The 19,066-nt window shown below is 43.3% G+C and overlaps 2 protein-coding genes across 5 annotated transcripts in view; one reads left to right on the forward strand and one right to left on the reverse strand.

Annotated features, from left to right (window-relative positions):
- JMJD1C (jumonji domain containing 1C) overlaps positions 1-14,935 on the reverse strand; it is a 206,742-nt gene extending 191,807 nt beyond the window's left edge. Inside the window, exon 1 of the mRNA XM_061635127.1 lies at positions 14,760-14,935. The gene's annotated coding sequence lies outside the window, so the exon portion shown is untranslated. The remainder of the gene's footprint in view (positions 1-14,759) is intronic.
- REEP3 (receptor accessory protein 3) overlaps positions 14,864-19,066 on the forward strand; it is a 62,798-nt gene continuing 58,595 nt past the window's right edge. The window contains exons 1-2 of one of the 4 annotated variants that reach the window (XM_061635132.1): positions 14,864-15,091; positions 15,403-15,459. In XM_061635132.1, coding sequence (XP_061491116.1) covers positions 15,060-15,091; positions 15,403-15,459 — 89 coding nt within the window. In that variant the 5' untranslated portion in view covers positions 14,864-15,059. Of the gene's footprint in view, positions 15,092-15,402; positions 15,464-15,484; positions 16,366-19,066 lie in introns of those variants that run through there. The other 3 variants (XM_061635133.1, XM_061635134.1, XM_061635135.1) reach the window with 3 other exon arrangements.

Genomic DNA, 19,066 nt, shown 5'->3' on the forward strand with positions numbered 1-19,066 from the left:
ATAATAAGTTACTAATGGCTAATGACCAAACTCCCATAGCTTTCAATGGGATTTAGTAATTACTAACTTTATGTGGTTTAGAACCATAATCTTCAAAATCCGTTTGCCACATTTCCCCCTTTGTTTTCTCCTTGGATACATTTCAAACAGATCAGTATAAAGGTAACCACTGAGGAAGAAAACAGAAAGAAGCAGCAGGGACTTATACAGAGTACAACTATGGAGGTAGGGAAAAGGCTTAGGCGGAACCATATATAAAACAGGTCTATTAATATTATGCATTCAGTTCAGGTTTAGATTATTGACAAGTTTTACTTAAATAATTTCTGGGAGGCTAAAAACTACATGTATCAGATTAAATGCCTCATTATTAAACCTTTATCTACTGAGAGATGTAATAAATTACACACTGCTCTTCACATTCTTACCAGTGAGTTAATATTCGTGAGGACAGGGTTTTCTGATGTTACTATTTATATGAATGGAGTACATTAGCCATAATTAGAGTGGAACAGTCAGGTCAGATTAGTTGTATGAGATTACTTACATAAACAATTATTGAGTTAATAGTGACATAGTTTATTTACATAAAGCTTTGTATAAAAAATTGCCATCTCCTGAAGGCTAAGGATGGCTTATAGTATTTTTAAACTATACCCCACCAAAAAAAAAATGCATATTAGTACTGCAGAGTGTTCAGAGCACTTCAGGTATGTCATATGTATCATGCTTTGCTGTGAACCACTTTGAGTGGGATGTATACAGAAAAGTAACATACAAATAAAATGGCCATGTCCTCAATAATCTTTACAATTCTGCTAGGTAGGAAGGGCAGCCCTCAGCCAGCCCTCAGATCTTCGGATGCTGCTCCTAAATGCCAGATCGGTGCACAATAAGATCTCCCTCATCCACGATTTAATTGTGGATGAGACAGCCGATCTGGCATGTATAACTGAGACCTGGGTGGGTGAGCAGGGAGGAGTTAGTCTCTCCCAGCTGTGCCCACAGGGGTATCTGGTTCAGCATCAGGGTAGATCTGAGGGTCGGGGAGGGGGGGTGGCTGTGTATAGGAGTTCCATCTCCCTCTCCAAGCACCCTGTCCATGTGGTCACTGGTCTGGAGTGTCTGCATCTTATGTTGGGCCATTGAGACAGATTGGGGATTCTGTTGGTGTACCGCCCACCCAGCTGCCCAACGGACTCCCTAACTGAGCAGAGGTGGTCTCAGATGTACTGCTGAGATCCCCCAGACTGTTGGTGCTGGGGGATGTCAACATTCATGCTGAGGCCGCCTTATCTGGGGCGGCTCAGGACTTCATGGTTTCCATGACAACCATGGGGCTGTCACAATATGCTGTTGGTCCAACACATATAGCAGGACATACTCTAGATTTAATTTTCGCCACTGGACAGGGAGATGGTGATCTGAATATAGGGAGTTTTACATCAGTCCCTTTGTCATGGACAGATCACCGCTTGCTGAGGTTTAGACTTACAGAGACTTTTCCCCTCTGCAAGGGTGGGGGATCCATTAAGATGGTCCGCCCCCGAAGACTAATGACTTCTGATGATTTTCAAAGGGCTCTGGGGAGTTTTCCGGCTGATAGGGCTGGCGCTCCTGTCGAAGCCCTGGTGGAACTGTGGAATGTAGAAATGACCCGGGCAGTTGACATGATCGCCCCTGTGCACCCTCTCCTGTGTAGAGCTCATGCAGCTCCATGGTATACTTTGGAGCTGAGAGCGATCAAACAATATAGGAGACGGCTTGAGTGCAGATGGAGGCGAACTCCTGATGGATGCAATAATGCACTGGTAAGTGCCTATACTAAGTTGTATTTAAGGGCAGTGAGGGCAGCAAAAAAGCAACATTTTGCTGCCACCATTAAATCATCTATCTGCCGCCCAGTGCAGCTATTTAAAATTGTCCGAGGGCTATTACATTCTGGCCCTACGGACATGGTGGAGTCATCTGAGGCACGCTGTCATGAATTTGCTAGGCACTTCCAGGATAAAATCTCGTGCATCCGCCAGGACTTGGACTCCAATGTTATAGCAGCTGAATCGAATGAGGTGTCCAGAACACAGCCTTGTCCTGATTTCCTGGATGAGTTTCAGTTGGTACAGCTTGAGGACGTTGACAAGGTGCTTGGACTGGTGCGTGCAACCACTTCTAGGTTGGATCCTTGCCCTTCTTGGCTAATAAAAGCTAGCAGGACTGGAACAGCCGGTTGGGCCAGGGAAGTGATTAATGCCTCACTGCGAGAGGGAGTGGTCCCTGGCCACCTGAAAGAGGCGGCAGTAAGACCACTTCTGAAGAAACCGTCCCTGGACCCAGAAAATTTTAACAATTATAGGCCGGTAGCTAATGTCCCATTCCTGGGCAAGGTCCTGGAACAAGTGGTTGCCAGCCAGCTCCAGACACGGATGAAACTGATTATCTGGATCCATTCCAGTCGGGCTTTAGACCCGGTTTTGGCACGGAGACAGCCTTGGTCGCCCTGTACGATGACCTTTGTCGGGAGACAGACGGGGAGTGTGACCCTGCTGATCCTCCTTGACCTCTCAGCGGCTTTTGATACCATCGACCATGGTATCCTTCTGGGGCGGCTCACTGATCTGGGATAGGCGGTACTGCTTGGCAGTGGTTCCGCTCCTATTTGGAGTTCCGCAGGGGTCAGTTCTGTCCCCCATGCTTTTTAATATCTATATGAAGCTGCTGGGTGCGGTCATCAGGAGCTTCGGAGTGCGTTGCCATCAGTATGCTGATGACACGCAGCTCTATTTCTCCTTTTCATCTTTTTCAGGTGAGGCTGTTGACGTGCTGAACCGATGCCTGGCTGCAACACTGGACTGGATGACAGCTAACAAACTGAGGCTTAATCCAGACAAGACTGAGATGCTGCTGGTGGGTGGTTCTCCTGACCGGATGGCGGATGTTCGACCTGTTCTGGATGGGGTTGCACTCCCCCTGAAAGAGCAGGTTCATAGCTTGGGAGTCCTTTTAGAACCATCCCTGTCACTTGAGGCTCAGGTAGTCTTGGTGGCACGGAATGCTTTTTACCAACTTCGGCTGGTGGCCCAGCTATGCCCCTATCTGGACAGAGAGAACCTCACTTCAGTAGTTCATGCCCTGGTAACCTCTAAACTAGACTACTGCAATGCGCTCTACGTGGGGCTGCCTTTGAAGACGGTTCGGAAACTGCAGCTCGTGCGGAATGCAGCGGCCAGACTGTTAACGGGGACCAGACGGTCCGAACATATAACACCGATTCTGGTCCGCTTGCATTGGCTGCCTATATGTTTCTGGGCCCGGTTCAAAGTGCTAGTTCTAACCTACAAAGCCTTACACGGCACAGGACCACAATACCTGATGGAACGCCTCCCCCGATATGAACCTACCCGTACACTACGCTCAACATTGAAGACCCTCCTCCGAGTGCCTACTCATAGGGAAGCTCGAAGGGTGGCAACAAGAAAAAGGGCTTTTTCAGTGGTGGCCCCTGACTTATGGAACAATCTCCCTGAGGAGATACGCCTGGCGCCAACACTTTTATCTTTCCGGCGCCAGGTTAAAACTTTCCTCTTTGCCCAGGCATTTTAATGTTTTAGTATGTGTTGGAATTGTCTTATCTCTTAAAAGAATTTTTAAATCTTTTAATGTGTTTTAAATTGTTAATATGTGTTTATTGTATTTTGATGTTGGTCTTGTGCACCGCCCAGAGAGCTTCGGCTATGGGGTGGTATATAAGTTTAATAAATAAATAAATAAATATTCCTAGATTGCTGTATGCTGTTGCAGCTGTGGCCCCTTGCTCCAATTACTCCACAACTCTGCCATCCTGTGTCTTCCCTGCTCCAGGTATATAAAGAAGAGGGGCTGCCTGAAGCTGGGTGTGTGTGGAAGAATGCTGTGTTTGAGAGACTCTGTATGCTGTTGTAGCTGTGGCCACTTGCTCCAGTTACTCCACAACTCTGCCATCCTGTGTCTTCCCTGCTCCAGGTATATAAAGAAGAGGGGCTGCCTGAGGCAGTGCCTTGGAGGTGCGCAAAGTGCGACGCTAAATGCGACTTAGCGTCACACTTGGAGTTGCCTTGAGGTCACCTGCAGAAGAAGATCATGGAAGATTCCTTGTTCTTATTGTTTTGTTTGTTGTATTCTGTTATTTTTAATACTGGTTAGGTGTTATTTCATTGTTGAGTTTTTTAGATCTGTTGTTTTTGTATCATTTTGCTTTGTACATCGCCTAGAGTGGCTGGATGGACAGCCAGATAGGCGATTGACAAATTCAATAAATAAATAGATTGCAGATGAGATGGGGCTGAGCGTGAGATAACAGTGGCTTGCTAAAGCTGGCCTGCAGCTGTATCCTGTATTAAATGACAATATGAGATTTGACCCTGGAATTTCTTGTCACATCTCAGTTGCTTGGCCACTACACTATACTAGCTCTCATGTGGGAGCCACTTTCCCCCAAGCTACAGCCTAGTCCAGTCCAGATTCAACCACCATATTTTCTCTTCCATTATCACTAGCCTAGCCACTTTGATTCTAAATTCACTTCCTCCAAGCTAAATACCATTCCATCCCCAATGCATTCTGTGCTACCCTTTGGAATACAGTATCTGCTAACAGCAGATAATTGATTAATTGGGGTAACGTGGGAGGGAAACAGATTCAAAGCAACAAGATTAATGACAGGCAAATCTTTGCCATAGGGGCCTGGTTCTTCTCTTTTGCAAGGTCTATATCCCTTGATAAAGCTTCCTGTGAGGAGGAAGAGACAGTCCCTAATAAAAGCATCAGTCCTGATGGCAGCTGAGTTTGCTGTAGAGAAAATACTGAATGGACATTAGGTTTGTGCCAGAGAAAAAGAGAAAGAAAACATTCCTGTACTGTTAAAATGTCCAATCTTTCTTTAACATTGTGTATTGATTTTCTATGTCAAATACTGAGGTGACTGAATGTCAAGTTTTAGTAAATACTCTGTTTAAGGTCAAAATTAAAAGGATTTGCATTGATACTGCAGGAGTTATATCATAAATGGAATTCTTATATTGGTCCTGTCCATATATGCATGCTCATCCTGTCATGATTAGAACACCATGGTGGTTTTTGATAGCACCTAAACTACAATAGTTTTCAGCAGAAGGTATTCACATATTCATTTGTCACTTACATGCACGTATGCACTAGCCTGTTACCACATAATGCAAAATAGATGGGAGTTTGAGACACCTGAACTTGGAACTGTGGAGACATAGTGAGGACCACAGGGAAGAATTATACCAGATGTGCTCAGTTAAGGGAACAATGGAATAGGGCTCAACGGGCTATTTGTAATGACAGTGCTGAAGAAACAATATTTATTAATTATTTGATTTATTTCTTTGTCAACATCATACCTGTGTAGTGCTATCTAGTAGAGCTTTGCAAAGTGTTTCAAGGCCTTCAGCCTAGTTCAATGGTTCCCAGCCTTTATGAGTACAGGACCCCGTTCATAAACTCAAAAACTTTTGTGACACCCCCCCCCCACTAATTGTAATTTTAGCCTCTGTTAATTGAAAAAATGCAGCATGAAAAAATCACATCTGCAAATATCCCTTTCCATAAAAAGCTCCCTGCAGACAGGGAGGTGTTGCTTTCTTTTCTTAATGCAAAGGTTTGTCAAACTGGTATCCCCCTTCCCCCCACAGTCTGAAGATGTACAGTCTTGTCTCCCAACACCAGTGGGCTACAGAGTTGGACTAAGAACCAGGTTCAAATCCCCACCCAACCATAAAGCCCACTGGGTGACCTTGGGCCAGACACAGTCTCTCAGCTTCACCTATCTCACAGGTTTGGTATAATGATAAAATGGAAAGGGGGGGGACCATGTGCACCACCTTGAGCAACTTGGAGGAAAGGTGAGATATAAATGCAATAATAATTAAATACATTTCAGCTGCATTATGTGGACCCCAGCCTCAGCTAACCTGCTAAGTCTTTTAATGGCAACAATAACAAGAATAATAAAGAAGCAGCAATGTGATAGTGGTGGGGATGCTAGATTGTGAAGACAAAAGGGTGGACAGATTGAGGGGGGCGTTACTGCTTTTAAGTCTTGGGATGAATGGAGCAGAAGACAGATCACGCACATGCACACAAACACACCTGCCCCTCCTGCCAGCATCTGCAGGCACACATGCATTTGGGCAGGGGGGAGGGGGGACGCCCTGAACTGCTCCAGCATCTTGGAGAGAGAGACGGGGGGAAGGGGTGTAGGTGGAAGAAAGGGGGATTCTGGCACACACACTTAGCCTCAGAGATGGGGGGGGGGTGAGCAAATCCTGAACTTCCTCACTGTTCCTTGGTTCCGTCTGGGCCAAAGGCGAGATCTGGGGGACCTCACAAATAAGAATAACCTTTAAAAGGAGATTGCAGTGAATCAAGAGGCAGGAAAGGCAGGCAGGCTGGCTGCCAGGACAGAAGGGGGAAAAACAGCCTTTTCTTGCAGCCTTGCTTCTTTTTGCTTCACGAAAAGCCCTCTCCTCTCGTTCTGAGTAAGGGTGTCGTTAGCTGCAGCAGTGCAAGGAGACGAGAGTCAGTGATAGTAATCCCCTCTTCTTCCTGGTAGCTCCACCCTCTGCCTCCTTTGGCATCTGCCACGTTTTATAGGTAGATGCCTGCCCTCAGTGCACCTGAAAGACACTCTGATGCTTCAGCAAAAGTCCTCCCCTCACGTTTGGAGCAAGGGGGAGTTGTCGACTGCAGCAGCCAGGCCCTCCCTTAGCATGTGCGAGGCCCAGGGCAAAAGCATAGTTGGAGGCCCCCACATTTGCTCCAGGTCAACGTCTTGGTCTTAGCCGAGCCACCGTAGGTGCGCAGGCACCAATCCTGGAACTGCCAGCCCAGCTCGCTGTCCCTGGGGCGGCTACCACTCGCTGACCACAGCAGGAGCGGCGGTCGAGGCAGCGGCTTCGGCATGGCGGGCACGCGAGCAAGCCCCCGTCCCAGGCGGAGAGAAAGAGAGCGAGCGCTGCGCCCTGCCTGGCATGGCGAAGGCGAGCAGGCAGGGAGGGAGGAGCCAGCTGGTGAGCAGATCACCAAGCGCAGGGGGCCCCCAAAGTGCGGGGCCTGGGGCAACTGCCCCGCTTCCCTGTGCCTAGTGGCGGCTCTGGCAGCAGCAGTGGGGAGCAGACAGTGTACAGGGAGTGAAGACTTCTTTTAAAAAAATAACAAATTCATTTCTTTACTGTTCATGGCCCCCTCTGGATTACTTCACGGGCCCCCTGAGAGCATGGCCCCTAGGTTGGGAACCACTGGCCCAGTTTACATCATTGTATTTTAAAACCCTCAGTGACCTGCTGTGACCCATTTGCTAAGTCCTTTTTGTGGGTAAAGTCATTTGTATCTGCCATGACCTGGATGCCACAAATTCATCAATTAAATGAATGAATATGCTTAGGGCACAGCCTGATCCTGTTTCATTGATGAATTTTACTTTTGTAATCTGAAAATGTGGACAAGGTGCATGGTAGTTTGCAGCCTACCACCTGTTTGCTCAACATTTTTCCCTGTTGGCTTATCACCTTAAGTAAAGTGTTAGCTTATAACATCTACCAATGACCAGCTGAGTTTATATCTCACTCTTCCTCCAAGGAGCTCACAGCAGAATTTCATTGCCCACCTATGCCCACTGAAACTTATAGACAGGGGTGTAGTTGTCCAGGGTCTCAGGGGGGGTCTTAGACCCCTTACTTTATTGGGAGCAGGGTCCCTGTGTCTGCAGCATCCTATGAGCCAATCAGCATGAAGGGGGAAGAGTCTCAGCCTCTGAGAAGAGTCTTCTAACATGCTTCCTTGTCCTTTCCTGCAGATTGGAGCCCATCAGAGTGAAAGGAGGTGCATCAGCCACTGAGAAGGCTCCTCTCAGTAGCTAACACATTCCCCTTTCATGTTCATAGAAGGTTGTATAACCTTAGAAGGGGGTGTGGCTATGAGGGGGCATGGGTGTGACTATCATAAAGGGACCCTGCACGTCTGAATCTGCCACTACACTACTGCTTATAGACTTTTGCACCTAACTTTGCACAGAATTGCAGTCTTTGCCTCACATCATCCTTGCAAAGTGGGTGGGCTGAGAGATGGTAGCTTGCCAAGGTCACATAGCACACTTCATAACTGGGAATTTTAACCCACGTTTCCTTCACTGAAGCCCAGCATTCTAACTGTTGGACCAGGTTTGTTCTCTAGAGCTAATAAGCTAGCAAATTCACTGTCACCTGGAAAGTAACAAGGACAAAAGCAATTCCATGTATCCAATAAGACCAGCTTGACTGACACCTCTGCAGTTTTTGTGTGTGCCTAGGAAATTTGGATTACATTAATTACTACCAGAGTATTTAATTCATTTCTTTTTCTTCTGTAACCAAATCTGCCCCATCTATTAATGGCACTGGAACTTTCCTCTTCAGTCTTTACAGTCATGAGGAGGTGCTCCTGGTCTCATGCTGGGGGCAGGGATGAGATGGAGAAAAATGGAAAGCCTAAAACATTCCCAAACCATAAAACTACATTGAGAAGAGCCCCTAACAAAGCAGTAATCTTAACAGGCTGTCAACACAGAGGAAAGGAGAGAAGTGTTTCCGTTTTCTATAGTCCCCATTCATAGGGGCTACATTTTTTTCTGGGCTCCAATAACACCAAATGGAAGCAATAAACCAGTATAGCTTTAAGACTCTGCTGCCATAGCTACAGACCTGAAACTGAGCCATGCTGAACTCTCCCCTTCCTTTCTGGATCATGTTTCCTTTAGAAGTAGGAACTCAGGAAGCTTTTTCTTCCAGCTCTGCTTATAAGGAAGAAAGGTACTTAACTCCCTCGCCACCTTAGTATAGAGAAAACCCTTGAAAATAAATGATGATGATCTAGATTTAGGCAATGATAGGATTTAAATAATATTGGATGATGCTTTCTTTGAAAAAAAATTATGGTTTTATCTCTCCCCTCCCTCTCCCCGGGGAAGGCAAGGCAACAGGATGAGGCTCGGTCTAAAAAGAAACTCCCTGCATTTAACTGGGATGCTATCAAATTAGTCGAGTATGGGGTTAATTAAAATGTTTCCATTTGGAACTGCAATCCCAGATGCTTTAGACTGTTATGGGTGGGTATTTTTTAGCAAAATGTTAAGATTAAATAAATCAGATGGACAGAGAAGAGAAATTATTGCAAAATGCTGGGGGTTGAAAGATCTTATTGTCTGCTGTCTCTGCCACAAAGTTCTTGACAGACTCTGGGCAAGTTAGTAAAAAAAGAAAGAAAAGAAAGACATTTACTAATCTGTGTACAGTGAACCCAACAGGAGCCATTTCTGTGTAACTGAGTTCTATGCCACACCAGTTGTCTTTAAACAAAAAAATGATATGATTACTTCCCGTGCCAGTGTCACTAGCAGCCCCATGTGATCATGTAATTGCAGTATCCAAACATAACTAGTGTGGTGTGAGACCAGATGGATCACACATTAATGAAGGCTATAGGCTGGTTATAGATTGAATACCCCTATGTGGGGTCAAATTGTACAGAGCAGAAACATTGAGATATCAAGAGTAGAGCAACTTCCCTATCTGCCTCCAGTGTACATTGTGCTCCTACTGTGCAACTAGCTTTCAGCTGGATTGTGTATCACATGGTTTTCTACTTATCTCTATGGTAGGGCCCAATCACGATGAAGTGACTGCCATGTTATAATGGTTTATATAAATTGACACATATATTCACATCAAGGTATGCAACTACGTTTGTGCCCAAAGGCGGCAGGGACACGCAATAGAGGACTCAACAGCACACTGCCTTGGCCCACACACAGTTGTAATGGCTAACCACAATCCTAGTCATATTTATTTGGAAATAAGTTCAACTGTGTTCACTGCAGCGAACTCCCTACAAAGTATGTTAAGGATTGCATCCCATTGCATTCACAAAGGAAACACCTGTAAAAGAAAATAAACAGTGTTGCTAAAGGAAGTGAAATGTGAATGTATTGGTGTAGGGGTGGATAACCTGTGACCCTCCAGGTGTTGTTGGACTCCAGCTCCCATTACCCTGTGAAGCATGGACAACAATCAGGATGATGAGAGTTGTACTCCAGCAACAAATGGAGAAGCATAGGTTCCCTGCCCCTGATATAGGAGGCTACAGAACTTCCTTCCAATGGAGACGTGCCTGGCGCCCACTTTGTTATGTCTTAGGTTTCAGGTGAAGACATTTTTATTCTCACTTCAGGCATTTTCTTGGTTTATACTTTTAAACAATATTAGGAGGATGCTATATTTTAAAACATTGGAATTGGAGTTGTTTGTTTACTTTTTCATTGCTAATAATGCCATTTGTCTATTACTTTTAATTGGATTATTATATTTTATTATTACTTTGTTTTAAATTACATTGTAACCACTGTAGAATAAATATGATGAAGGATAGTATATAGACACTCTAGTCTAAACAAACCAACAAATATCCTCTTGTCACATGCCTCAAAATGTGCAAACTTTGAAGTATACAGTAGTTTGTTGTCATGTTAATTGTATTTTTGCTTGTTTGTTTGCAAAGAAGAAAATAATAAAAACTGAATGATTTTTTTAAAAAAAACAAAAGAGCTTTGCAGTAAAAGCAGTTTCATGTAAGAGGCTCAATATTCATCAAGCATTTGTAGGTGCAGGAATAAGTATAAAGAATTAAAGGCCAGAGTTCTGCTAGATTTACAATGTGTGAGAGCCTCAAAGCTCACTGAGAAACTCTGAGCCTTGCTTGTTGACAAGCCTAGTACCAGTAAGGCATATATAACTGTTTGCACAGCCCCTGCTGATGTTCCCTCCCTGGAGTGGGCAGTTGCCCTCTAGCTTGAGAAATTATAACATATTGTCATTTCTAATCTTCAAAAATAGCATTTTGTAGAAAATAATTTCAGATTGAAAATGGCTAGAGGTCTACATTTATTACAGTTTAAGCCTAGAGTAACAAATGGCAAATTCTTTTTGGAGAGATAAATTTATTTATTTATTTATTATTTCAATTTATATACCGCCCTTAGCGAAATAGCTCTCAGGGCGGTGAACAAACAAAATTAATTACTGTCCTGTTTTTCAAATTCCAGATAGTCTTTGATTCCCTCTCCCGAGATTAATTGCAGTTGCATTTCTATGTTTTCAGTCTTCTGTTTGATAAACTAGCTTTTGCTGTACTCTCTGTACTAAAACCTGAATTCTATAAAATATGACAGACTCTTAGTAACAAAAATGACACCTAATTGGTATTTGTGTTTACATTTATAAGTGTCTCTTTAAATGTAAATGCAGCTTTCCACTAAGGATTCTGTTACCATAGCAATGAAGGCAAAAGCTGTTTCTTGTGGGCTTTTTCCCCCCATAAAGGGCAGCCCTTTGATATAAGAATTGTCTAGAGGAAACTGACTGCGTGAAGATGCAAGATATAATCTATGGAACTAGTAAATTGTATTTATGTTACAAAATAAGCCTAACTTAAAACTTGTTTGAGCAGTCCATAATTGTTTAACACACCTCCTTTCTTGAGTAGAGGGAAATACACCCCCCCTTTAAAAGCATCAGTTTCTATTGGGATAGTGAGCAAGTACTGGATATTTTATGTTTTCTTAGTAAAAGTGATTAACACTAATAATAATGTAATAATCAGGTAGAGCAAGTGTTACGGAGGCAATGAAACATGACAAGTCAAGTTTCATAGCAGAATTGGTCCCAAAGCCTACCACACATTGGCATCAGGAAATGTGTATACTGTAAATCCAATAAGGCAGAGCTGGGAAAGGTGCAAATAAGGGCAACCAAAATGATCAGTGGGCTGCAGCAACTTAAAATGTTTGAGGCTTTTTAGTTGAGAAAAAGGTAACTGAGGACATGATAGAACTGTATAAAATTAGGCATGGTATGGAAAAAGTAGATAAGAAGACGTTTTTCTCCTTCTCTCATAATACTAGAACGCAGGACCATTCAATGAAGGTGAACGGTTGGAAATTCAGGACAGACAAAAAGTGCTTCTTCACATAGCATATACGTAATCGATGGAATTTGCTACAACTAGATGTAATGATGGCCACCAACTTGGATGGCTTTAAAAGTGAAGTAAGGCTCTCAACGACTAATAGTCATGATAGCTATTACATGCCGAATTATAAGCCGTATGCCACTGAGTAACTATTGCTGGGGAACATGAGTAGGAAGAGGGCTATTGCACTTATATCCTGCCTGGCAGCATCCCATAGGCATCTGGTTGGCCACTGTGGGAACAGAATGGCCTTATCTGGCAGGGCTCTTCTTATAGTCACTAAACAACCTTGAAAGCCAACTTGACTTAGCTGTTCCTTCAACCACCCTGCCCTCTCATCTCCCCTGCCCCATTGCTACAGATACCTTCTCTCATCACGAATCCTTGTCTGAGCTTCGCTCCCACGAATCCAGCTGGATTTGCCATTTCCCTTGGAGCAGCTGCATTTTCTAGCTGTTTACATATGTACTCCAATATCCACCCATATATGGGCAGAGGCTGGAGCAAGCCAATGCTCTGCCTGTTGCCAAAGTGCACAGTTAGAACAGAGCGCCCTGTTATATCCACTCTAGGGTATATTTCTTATAAGCAAGCATCCCTAGAGTGCCATGGATTCTGGTTCATTTCACCACTTTCTGTTAAAGTTAGGGCTTTAACATTTGCAGTCAAATACTTCTTATCTCAGTTACACAGCCAGTCTTCTGCCCTCTCACACTGATTTAAGATGGCAGACTCAAATCTAAACCTCAGGCAATTTGCTGTCTCATTCAGGCCTTATGCTGTGACACTGTTGTTAGTGATATTGCAACTTATGCAGGTATTGCACATAGAACCAGAAATCACTCTGAATGTTATGAACCCTTTCACCGCCTGTGGCAAAGTATTTGCAATCCAAATTAGCTGGTCAAGGGAAGACAAATTTGCCCCCACAGGATGTAGTGATGGCTTCATATGAAACCACATAATATTTGCTTTTCATGCAGTTTTACCTTACAGGTGGAACACTCCAGCACAGAACATGCCAAATCACACACTGGATGACCTCTGGAAAGTTCTGTTGGCTCCCTAGTCCCTTGACTAGGTGGAGGATTGGTGGAGAGAGGGCAATTTACACAATAACCATGCTTGCAAAATTCATTTCTAAGAATCATAGTTCACACATTCCATTACAATGTTTTCTGCTAAGTTTCAAATCTGGGTTGTAAAAAAGTATACATCTAACAATTGGAAATTTTTCATGAGTTATTAAAATTGAGATATGATTGGCCCTGGGAGAAGCAAGGAAGGCAGAGCAGGCATACTTGGAATTGGGCTACGTAGGTATCTGATCAGAAATATGGACAGTGGCAAAACAGTCTGTTTTGCTGCAGCAGACTAAAACAGCCACCTGCAAGTTCTGCAAATATTCTGCAAATAATAGTGCAGGATTTCACATGTCCTGAAGATGCTTAGGAGGAAGAGCAAAAGAGCCATTCCTTATATTGGTGGGGTATCCCGCTCTTCATTGCCTGTCAGACAGACAGATCTGTCATTCTCATTTATTTCAACCATTTACAGCACACATTATCAGTAGGATCATAAAACTGAGTAAAAGGGAAGAGGGAGCAGAATATAGTACAAGGTTATATTTGAGGAGAATGCATTTGTGCAAGAATTGCCAGCATGTGGAATTTGTATATATTAATATATTGCTCCTACTAATTTCAGATAGCTACATCATCAACTGATTTAGTGCTGTCTTTTGGCCTCTGCTTGCTTCCAGCAATAGTTAGATTTTCTATTTTTCCTTCCATCCATCCATTTTTCCATCTATGTCCCTAATGCCTTCCTGACACTTTCCTCACAAATTATGCGCAAATCCTGGGGTAAACATATGTGCCCTACATATTTGATTGTTTAAAATTATTTATTAGAAAGAAAACAGCTGGTCGTTCCAGAATACCTTCACCATTTTAATTTAGCAGGGATGAGCAGAAGGTACCACAGAATTTACTGGTATGATTTGCAGTACATCACCAAGGGCTTCTGATTCCCCATTGTTTAACAACGGCAACATTAAAGGCCTCTGTACAGTGGGAAAGCACTCGACGCAAGATAGACACACGGGTCAATACCGTGAGCATAATATGTCTAAGTGGCCTTTCCAGGACTTCCCTATTTTCCAGTTCCACCTCTCTGTCCTCTAAAATATCGGCTTTTCCCTCCCCCAATTTTCAAGGGGAAAAACAAGTGTCATTGATGAGATTGGTAAAGGAAATCCTCCAGGAGAAAGAAGTATTGTGCAAAAACTAAGGCGATGCTTTCTCCATCTTTAACAACGCGATCTTTTGCATATCAGTATCAATACAAGCTGTTTTAAAAGCAGTGACAGAAAGGCGGTATACAAATGTAGCATTCAAAGAAATCATAATAAAAACGACAAAGAGTTTTGTGGCACCTTAAAGACTAAGGTATCTGTTGTGGCGTACGCTACGGTTCACTTTACATATGCTTATGCCACAATAAATTTGTTAGCCTTTAAAGTGCTAATTTTCTCCCTTGTTTTTGCTGCAACAGACTAACACACCTACCCTTCTGCAAATAACAATAAATAACTCTGCGTATGACCCTACAGGAAAGGATTTAGTATATTAACTACCACCGTACAGCCAGCAAGGGAAAAAGACTGCGCCGGCGCGTAGTTGCGGCTTCTTACATACCCATCCGCTCCTCACCGTCCAAAACGAGACGCATGCGCGTTGCAGCACAACTTGACGGCAGACAGCGGAGGAATGAAGCTGGTCGGTATAAACCAATCCGTTTATGGAGGGGTGTGGTTTGCGCCTATTGTGATGTTTGTGGTGAGAGGAGGTGGAGCTATACAGTTTTCGGTGAAGCGGCTGGAGACATTCCGAGCCCGGCTCGGTGAGGAGTCACTAGCGGAGGAACCTGGCCTTTGTTATCTTGGGGCAGTGGCAGGATAAAAAGAATCGCGATACCAGCAAAACCAGAACGACAATATGGTGTCGTGTATCATCTCCCGAGCCGTTGTGTAAGTGGAGGAATGGGGAGGGGTTTTTAGAGGCACCGAAACCGACTGTCTTTCCATTTAACCCCCACCCCTTCCGCGGACTTCTCGCTCACAGGGGCTCCACATCTTGGCTCTTGGCTCTCTCGCCTGAGAGGCTTGCGAGAGGGGAAGGCGGTGCTACTGCGCTTGCGCATAAAGCAAATTGATTGAAGTCCCAGTCGGAGCTTCCTGGTGTTTTTTACCTGGCATAGACGCCGGCAGTCCTCCCCCTCCTCTCCCTTCGTTACTTTGTCGTAATAGCCCTGGGTTTTTTTCTGTTTTTTCCCCTACAGGCTCCTACATGTTTCTGGCTGGTGTCTTCCTTCTGGGCCTTGTCACACGTCATGTTTGTAGGTGTGCCCCTAAAGTGGTTTTCCGTGTATACCGGAGAGCGCATATCATTCGTGCAGCAAACACGAGGATTTTCAAACTATGTACCTCAGGGAGACGCCCGCTTGGCTGCCCCTCCTCGCCCAGTACACTCTCGGTGTTATTTAAGGGTTGCCTCGCCTAATGCGTGAAACGGTCTTGGGTGTCTGTAGGGTGTTGTAAAGAAAGAAGATGCGCTGGAGCTGGACAGAGTGTTTACAGTTCTTAACGGATGAGAGGTTTTGGGGGCTCAGGCGACCGGCTCAAGCAAAGTTCAGTCTTGGAGGCTCTTCACCTTAGCTTTAGATAAGTGCATACGTATAGGGCTTATTGTGGTCGTTCAGTGGTGACACTGAGGACACAGCCACCTTTATTGCTCCAGAGTTTAGCCCTGTCATTGAAAACAGGTTCTGGGACTGAGCTGTGTTGAGCAGCAACTCAAAACTAAGCTTTTTGTTATTGGCTCTTTTATGATTTCTGGCTCATAGGTTTGATTTACGTTACTGTGAAACTCAGTCAATGAGAAGCTCTTAATATTTGTGTAGATTGCCAACTTTCTAAAAATTAAAGGGTTTTATTTTTATTAGTATGATACCGATGGGTCTAATGATGACCCAACAGAAGCAAGTCATCCTCTGAATGCTGAAGTTTTGCTGGTAACTTCGGTTGTAGGTTTTCTTAAATTCCTACACAATGTCATGGAGAATCTCACTGGGAAAATAGATGAGATAGGCTGCATATAAAGGTGCTTGAGTGGAGTGGTGGTTTTTATTGGTCTTGGAAGATACTATTTTGTCTTTTTTATGAATACTTTTGCCAGCGTTGGAGGGGGAATGTTGTTGAAAGATTGGAGTATTTTTTGTCATTGAGCAAAGTGTAGAAAGAAGGTAAGCTTCTCAAGGAGCTAAGATTACTGTTCAAAATGCCCCATTCATTCAACGTTAAAGTGATTGAAGAAAGGCTGGTAAATGTATGCTGCAGGGATTTTAACTTGCATTAGTGATAATAAGTATAGAACTTGATGGTAGCTGCCTCTCATAGCTATAAGAATACAATCTGGTAAATATGTGGTTCTATTCCTAAATGACGCTCTTGTTGACACCCTAAATACAAATTTGGCAACCCCATATAATTTCTAAGTGCAAAGTGCATTTTAAAAAAAAGTGGCTGTTCTTTTGAGGGCTGACTCATTCTTTTTAAAATCGTGGTATGAAAAACGCGTATGTTTGAATGGCAAATTATGTGGTCCTGTCAACTATATAAATTAACATACACATGCTATGATTTCAGAAACATTAGGTCCTTGTTTCTCTGTTTGTTGCAGAGAAATCTGGTCACATACTCACCTTTCACAAATGACATCAAACAAACATTTTTCTTCTAAACCATTTTTCTTCTGCCAAGTTCAAAGGGCAAAGTGTGACGTGGCCCTAAGGGGCCTACACTTAAAGTGAAGAAACTTATTATAGTGTAACCAAGGCATTCTGAGCATCTGTGCCACATGAGCAGGCAATTTAATGCTCAAGATCTATTCCTTAAAAGCATGTAGTCAAGCAGTAGGCATGTTTCAGATATTTGAAATTCTGTGATGATGACTATCAGGTGGAAATTGCACAGCTGTCCATGAAACAGTCATCTCATATGAAAACGTTTCTGAGCAGGCAGTGCTGCTTAAAATTATATACATGTACTGTTTGGTCTGTGACCATATTAAACTATACTACTGCTATTATAAATGTACACACACACAACGAGTTTTGAAGGTACGTATTAGCCACGTGTTTGGGAAAGTACCTTTATGCATCATAGTGTGTTCAGCAATGGCATTGGTGTCCTGTTGGTGCATGTGCACAACAACTTTACATGTTACAGCAGATTTATGAGTCTACAGAAAAGTTTACCCACCCATCTCCACATCCATAGCGACAAGGCAATGAGTGATGGGTGTGGCAATTCATTTGCCCAAGGCAAGCAACCATTCCTTTTTGCTGATTAGGGTTATGTATGCCTGTTGTAGCTTCTTAAATATTTGCACAATAGAAGCAAAAACTAATAATGCAACATACTAATGTATATAATTAATTTGATTTAGAACAACATACTCATTCCATTAAAAGTAAGCATAATGTGCATTCTTCAGCTTGAGACTTTACTACTGCTCTGTGTGTGAGAATATTCCTGTCATGCATTTTTCTTCACTTAATTCTCTAGTCAAGTTTTAGGATGTATCTTGGCTTAGGATAAAGGGGTTTAATGCATTATAGAAACTAGCTATGTTTAAACTATTAAGCTTTTATTGCATTTTCTGCAAAGTGCCTAAGAAGTGGGTAACTTAAAATAATGCTGGCAAAAAGTTAGCTACTCAGTTGTATGTCTACTCGGAAGTAACCCTGCTAAGTTCAATTTGTTTTACAAATGTATATGCAGTTGCAGCTTTTGAAAAGTAGTTGCTTGTGTGAGGGTATATATGACCTGCTGTATTTAAACATGTGGTTTTGAACCATTCTAAGACCAAATGCATTGGGCTTTACTGAAGTAAATTTCAAATACTATTTTGTGAGCTTGAATACTTTCTTCCCCCAAAGGTCAACCTCACACAGAACCTTACTGAACATTTAGGGCAACAAAGAGAATTCTCTCCTGTTGGTTTTGGCTGTTGGTTTACATCTTCTTCTGGTTTACATCTTCTTCTAGGAGATGTAGAGAACTAACCTATGAGATGACAGTGCAGGGATGGGTGACCTTATCTATGTAGAGGGCAGCGTTCTCTCAGGGATGCATTGCTGATGATGGTCAGGGGCACAGCTGCCCCCATCATGCAAACATCAATCCACTCATCCCCTATCAGTCCATTCATTAATCCACTGCACGTATTCCCCATCGTCCATGTGGGCTTGCTTTCATTTGCACACAGGTACTTGGACCTTTGGACAACAAGGGAGTGCTGAAGAAGGAAAATGTGATTGCAGAGAAGCTGTGTTAATTCTTTGTATCTGTCTTCACAGGAGATACAAAACAGATCCCTGTGCCTGAACTAACTTTAATGGGAAGGGGATCTGAGGAACTGAGGCAAATGGTGATGGCAAGAGACAACGTTCTAGGCCTTACTGACAAATCACCAGGTCAGAATGGCATCTCAGAAATTAAGGGCATGAGCATGTATAGAGTACATCTCCCTTGCCAATAAAGGATCTATATGTTTTAAAAAATTATTCCACAATACAACAGGATTACTGATTTTTGTTTTATGAATCCTAGTAATAATAATAATAATAAAATTTTATTTTTGAGTCGCCTATCTGGCCGAATAAACGGCCACTCTAGGCGACGTACAATATCATGATAAAATACAATATAACCAAAAATATAATAATTAAAATTAAACAGCATTAAACAACATTAGAAACTGACCCATCCCCAGAGACCCCATAGGCCTGCCTGAATAGCCAGGTCTTTAAGGCCCGGCGGAAACCTGTCAGGGAGGGGGTGTGGCGAAGATCGAAAGGAAGGGAGTTCCAGAGGGTGGGGGCCACAATTGAAAATGCCCTCTCTGTGGTCCGCACCAGCCTAGCTGTTTTAACTGGTGGG

This window comes from Rhineura floridana, chromosome 7, assembly GCF_030035675.1.
Source record: "Rhineura floridana isolate rRhiFlo1 chromosome 7, rRhiFlo1.hap2, whole genome shotgun sequence".
Lineage (NCBI taxonomy): Eukaryota > Metazoa > Chordata > Lepidosauria > Squamata > Rhineuridae > Rhineura > Rhineura floridana.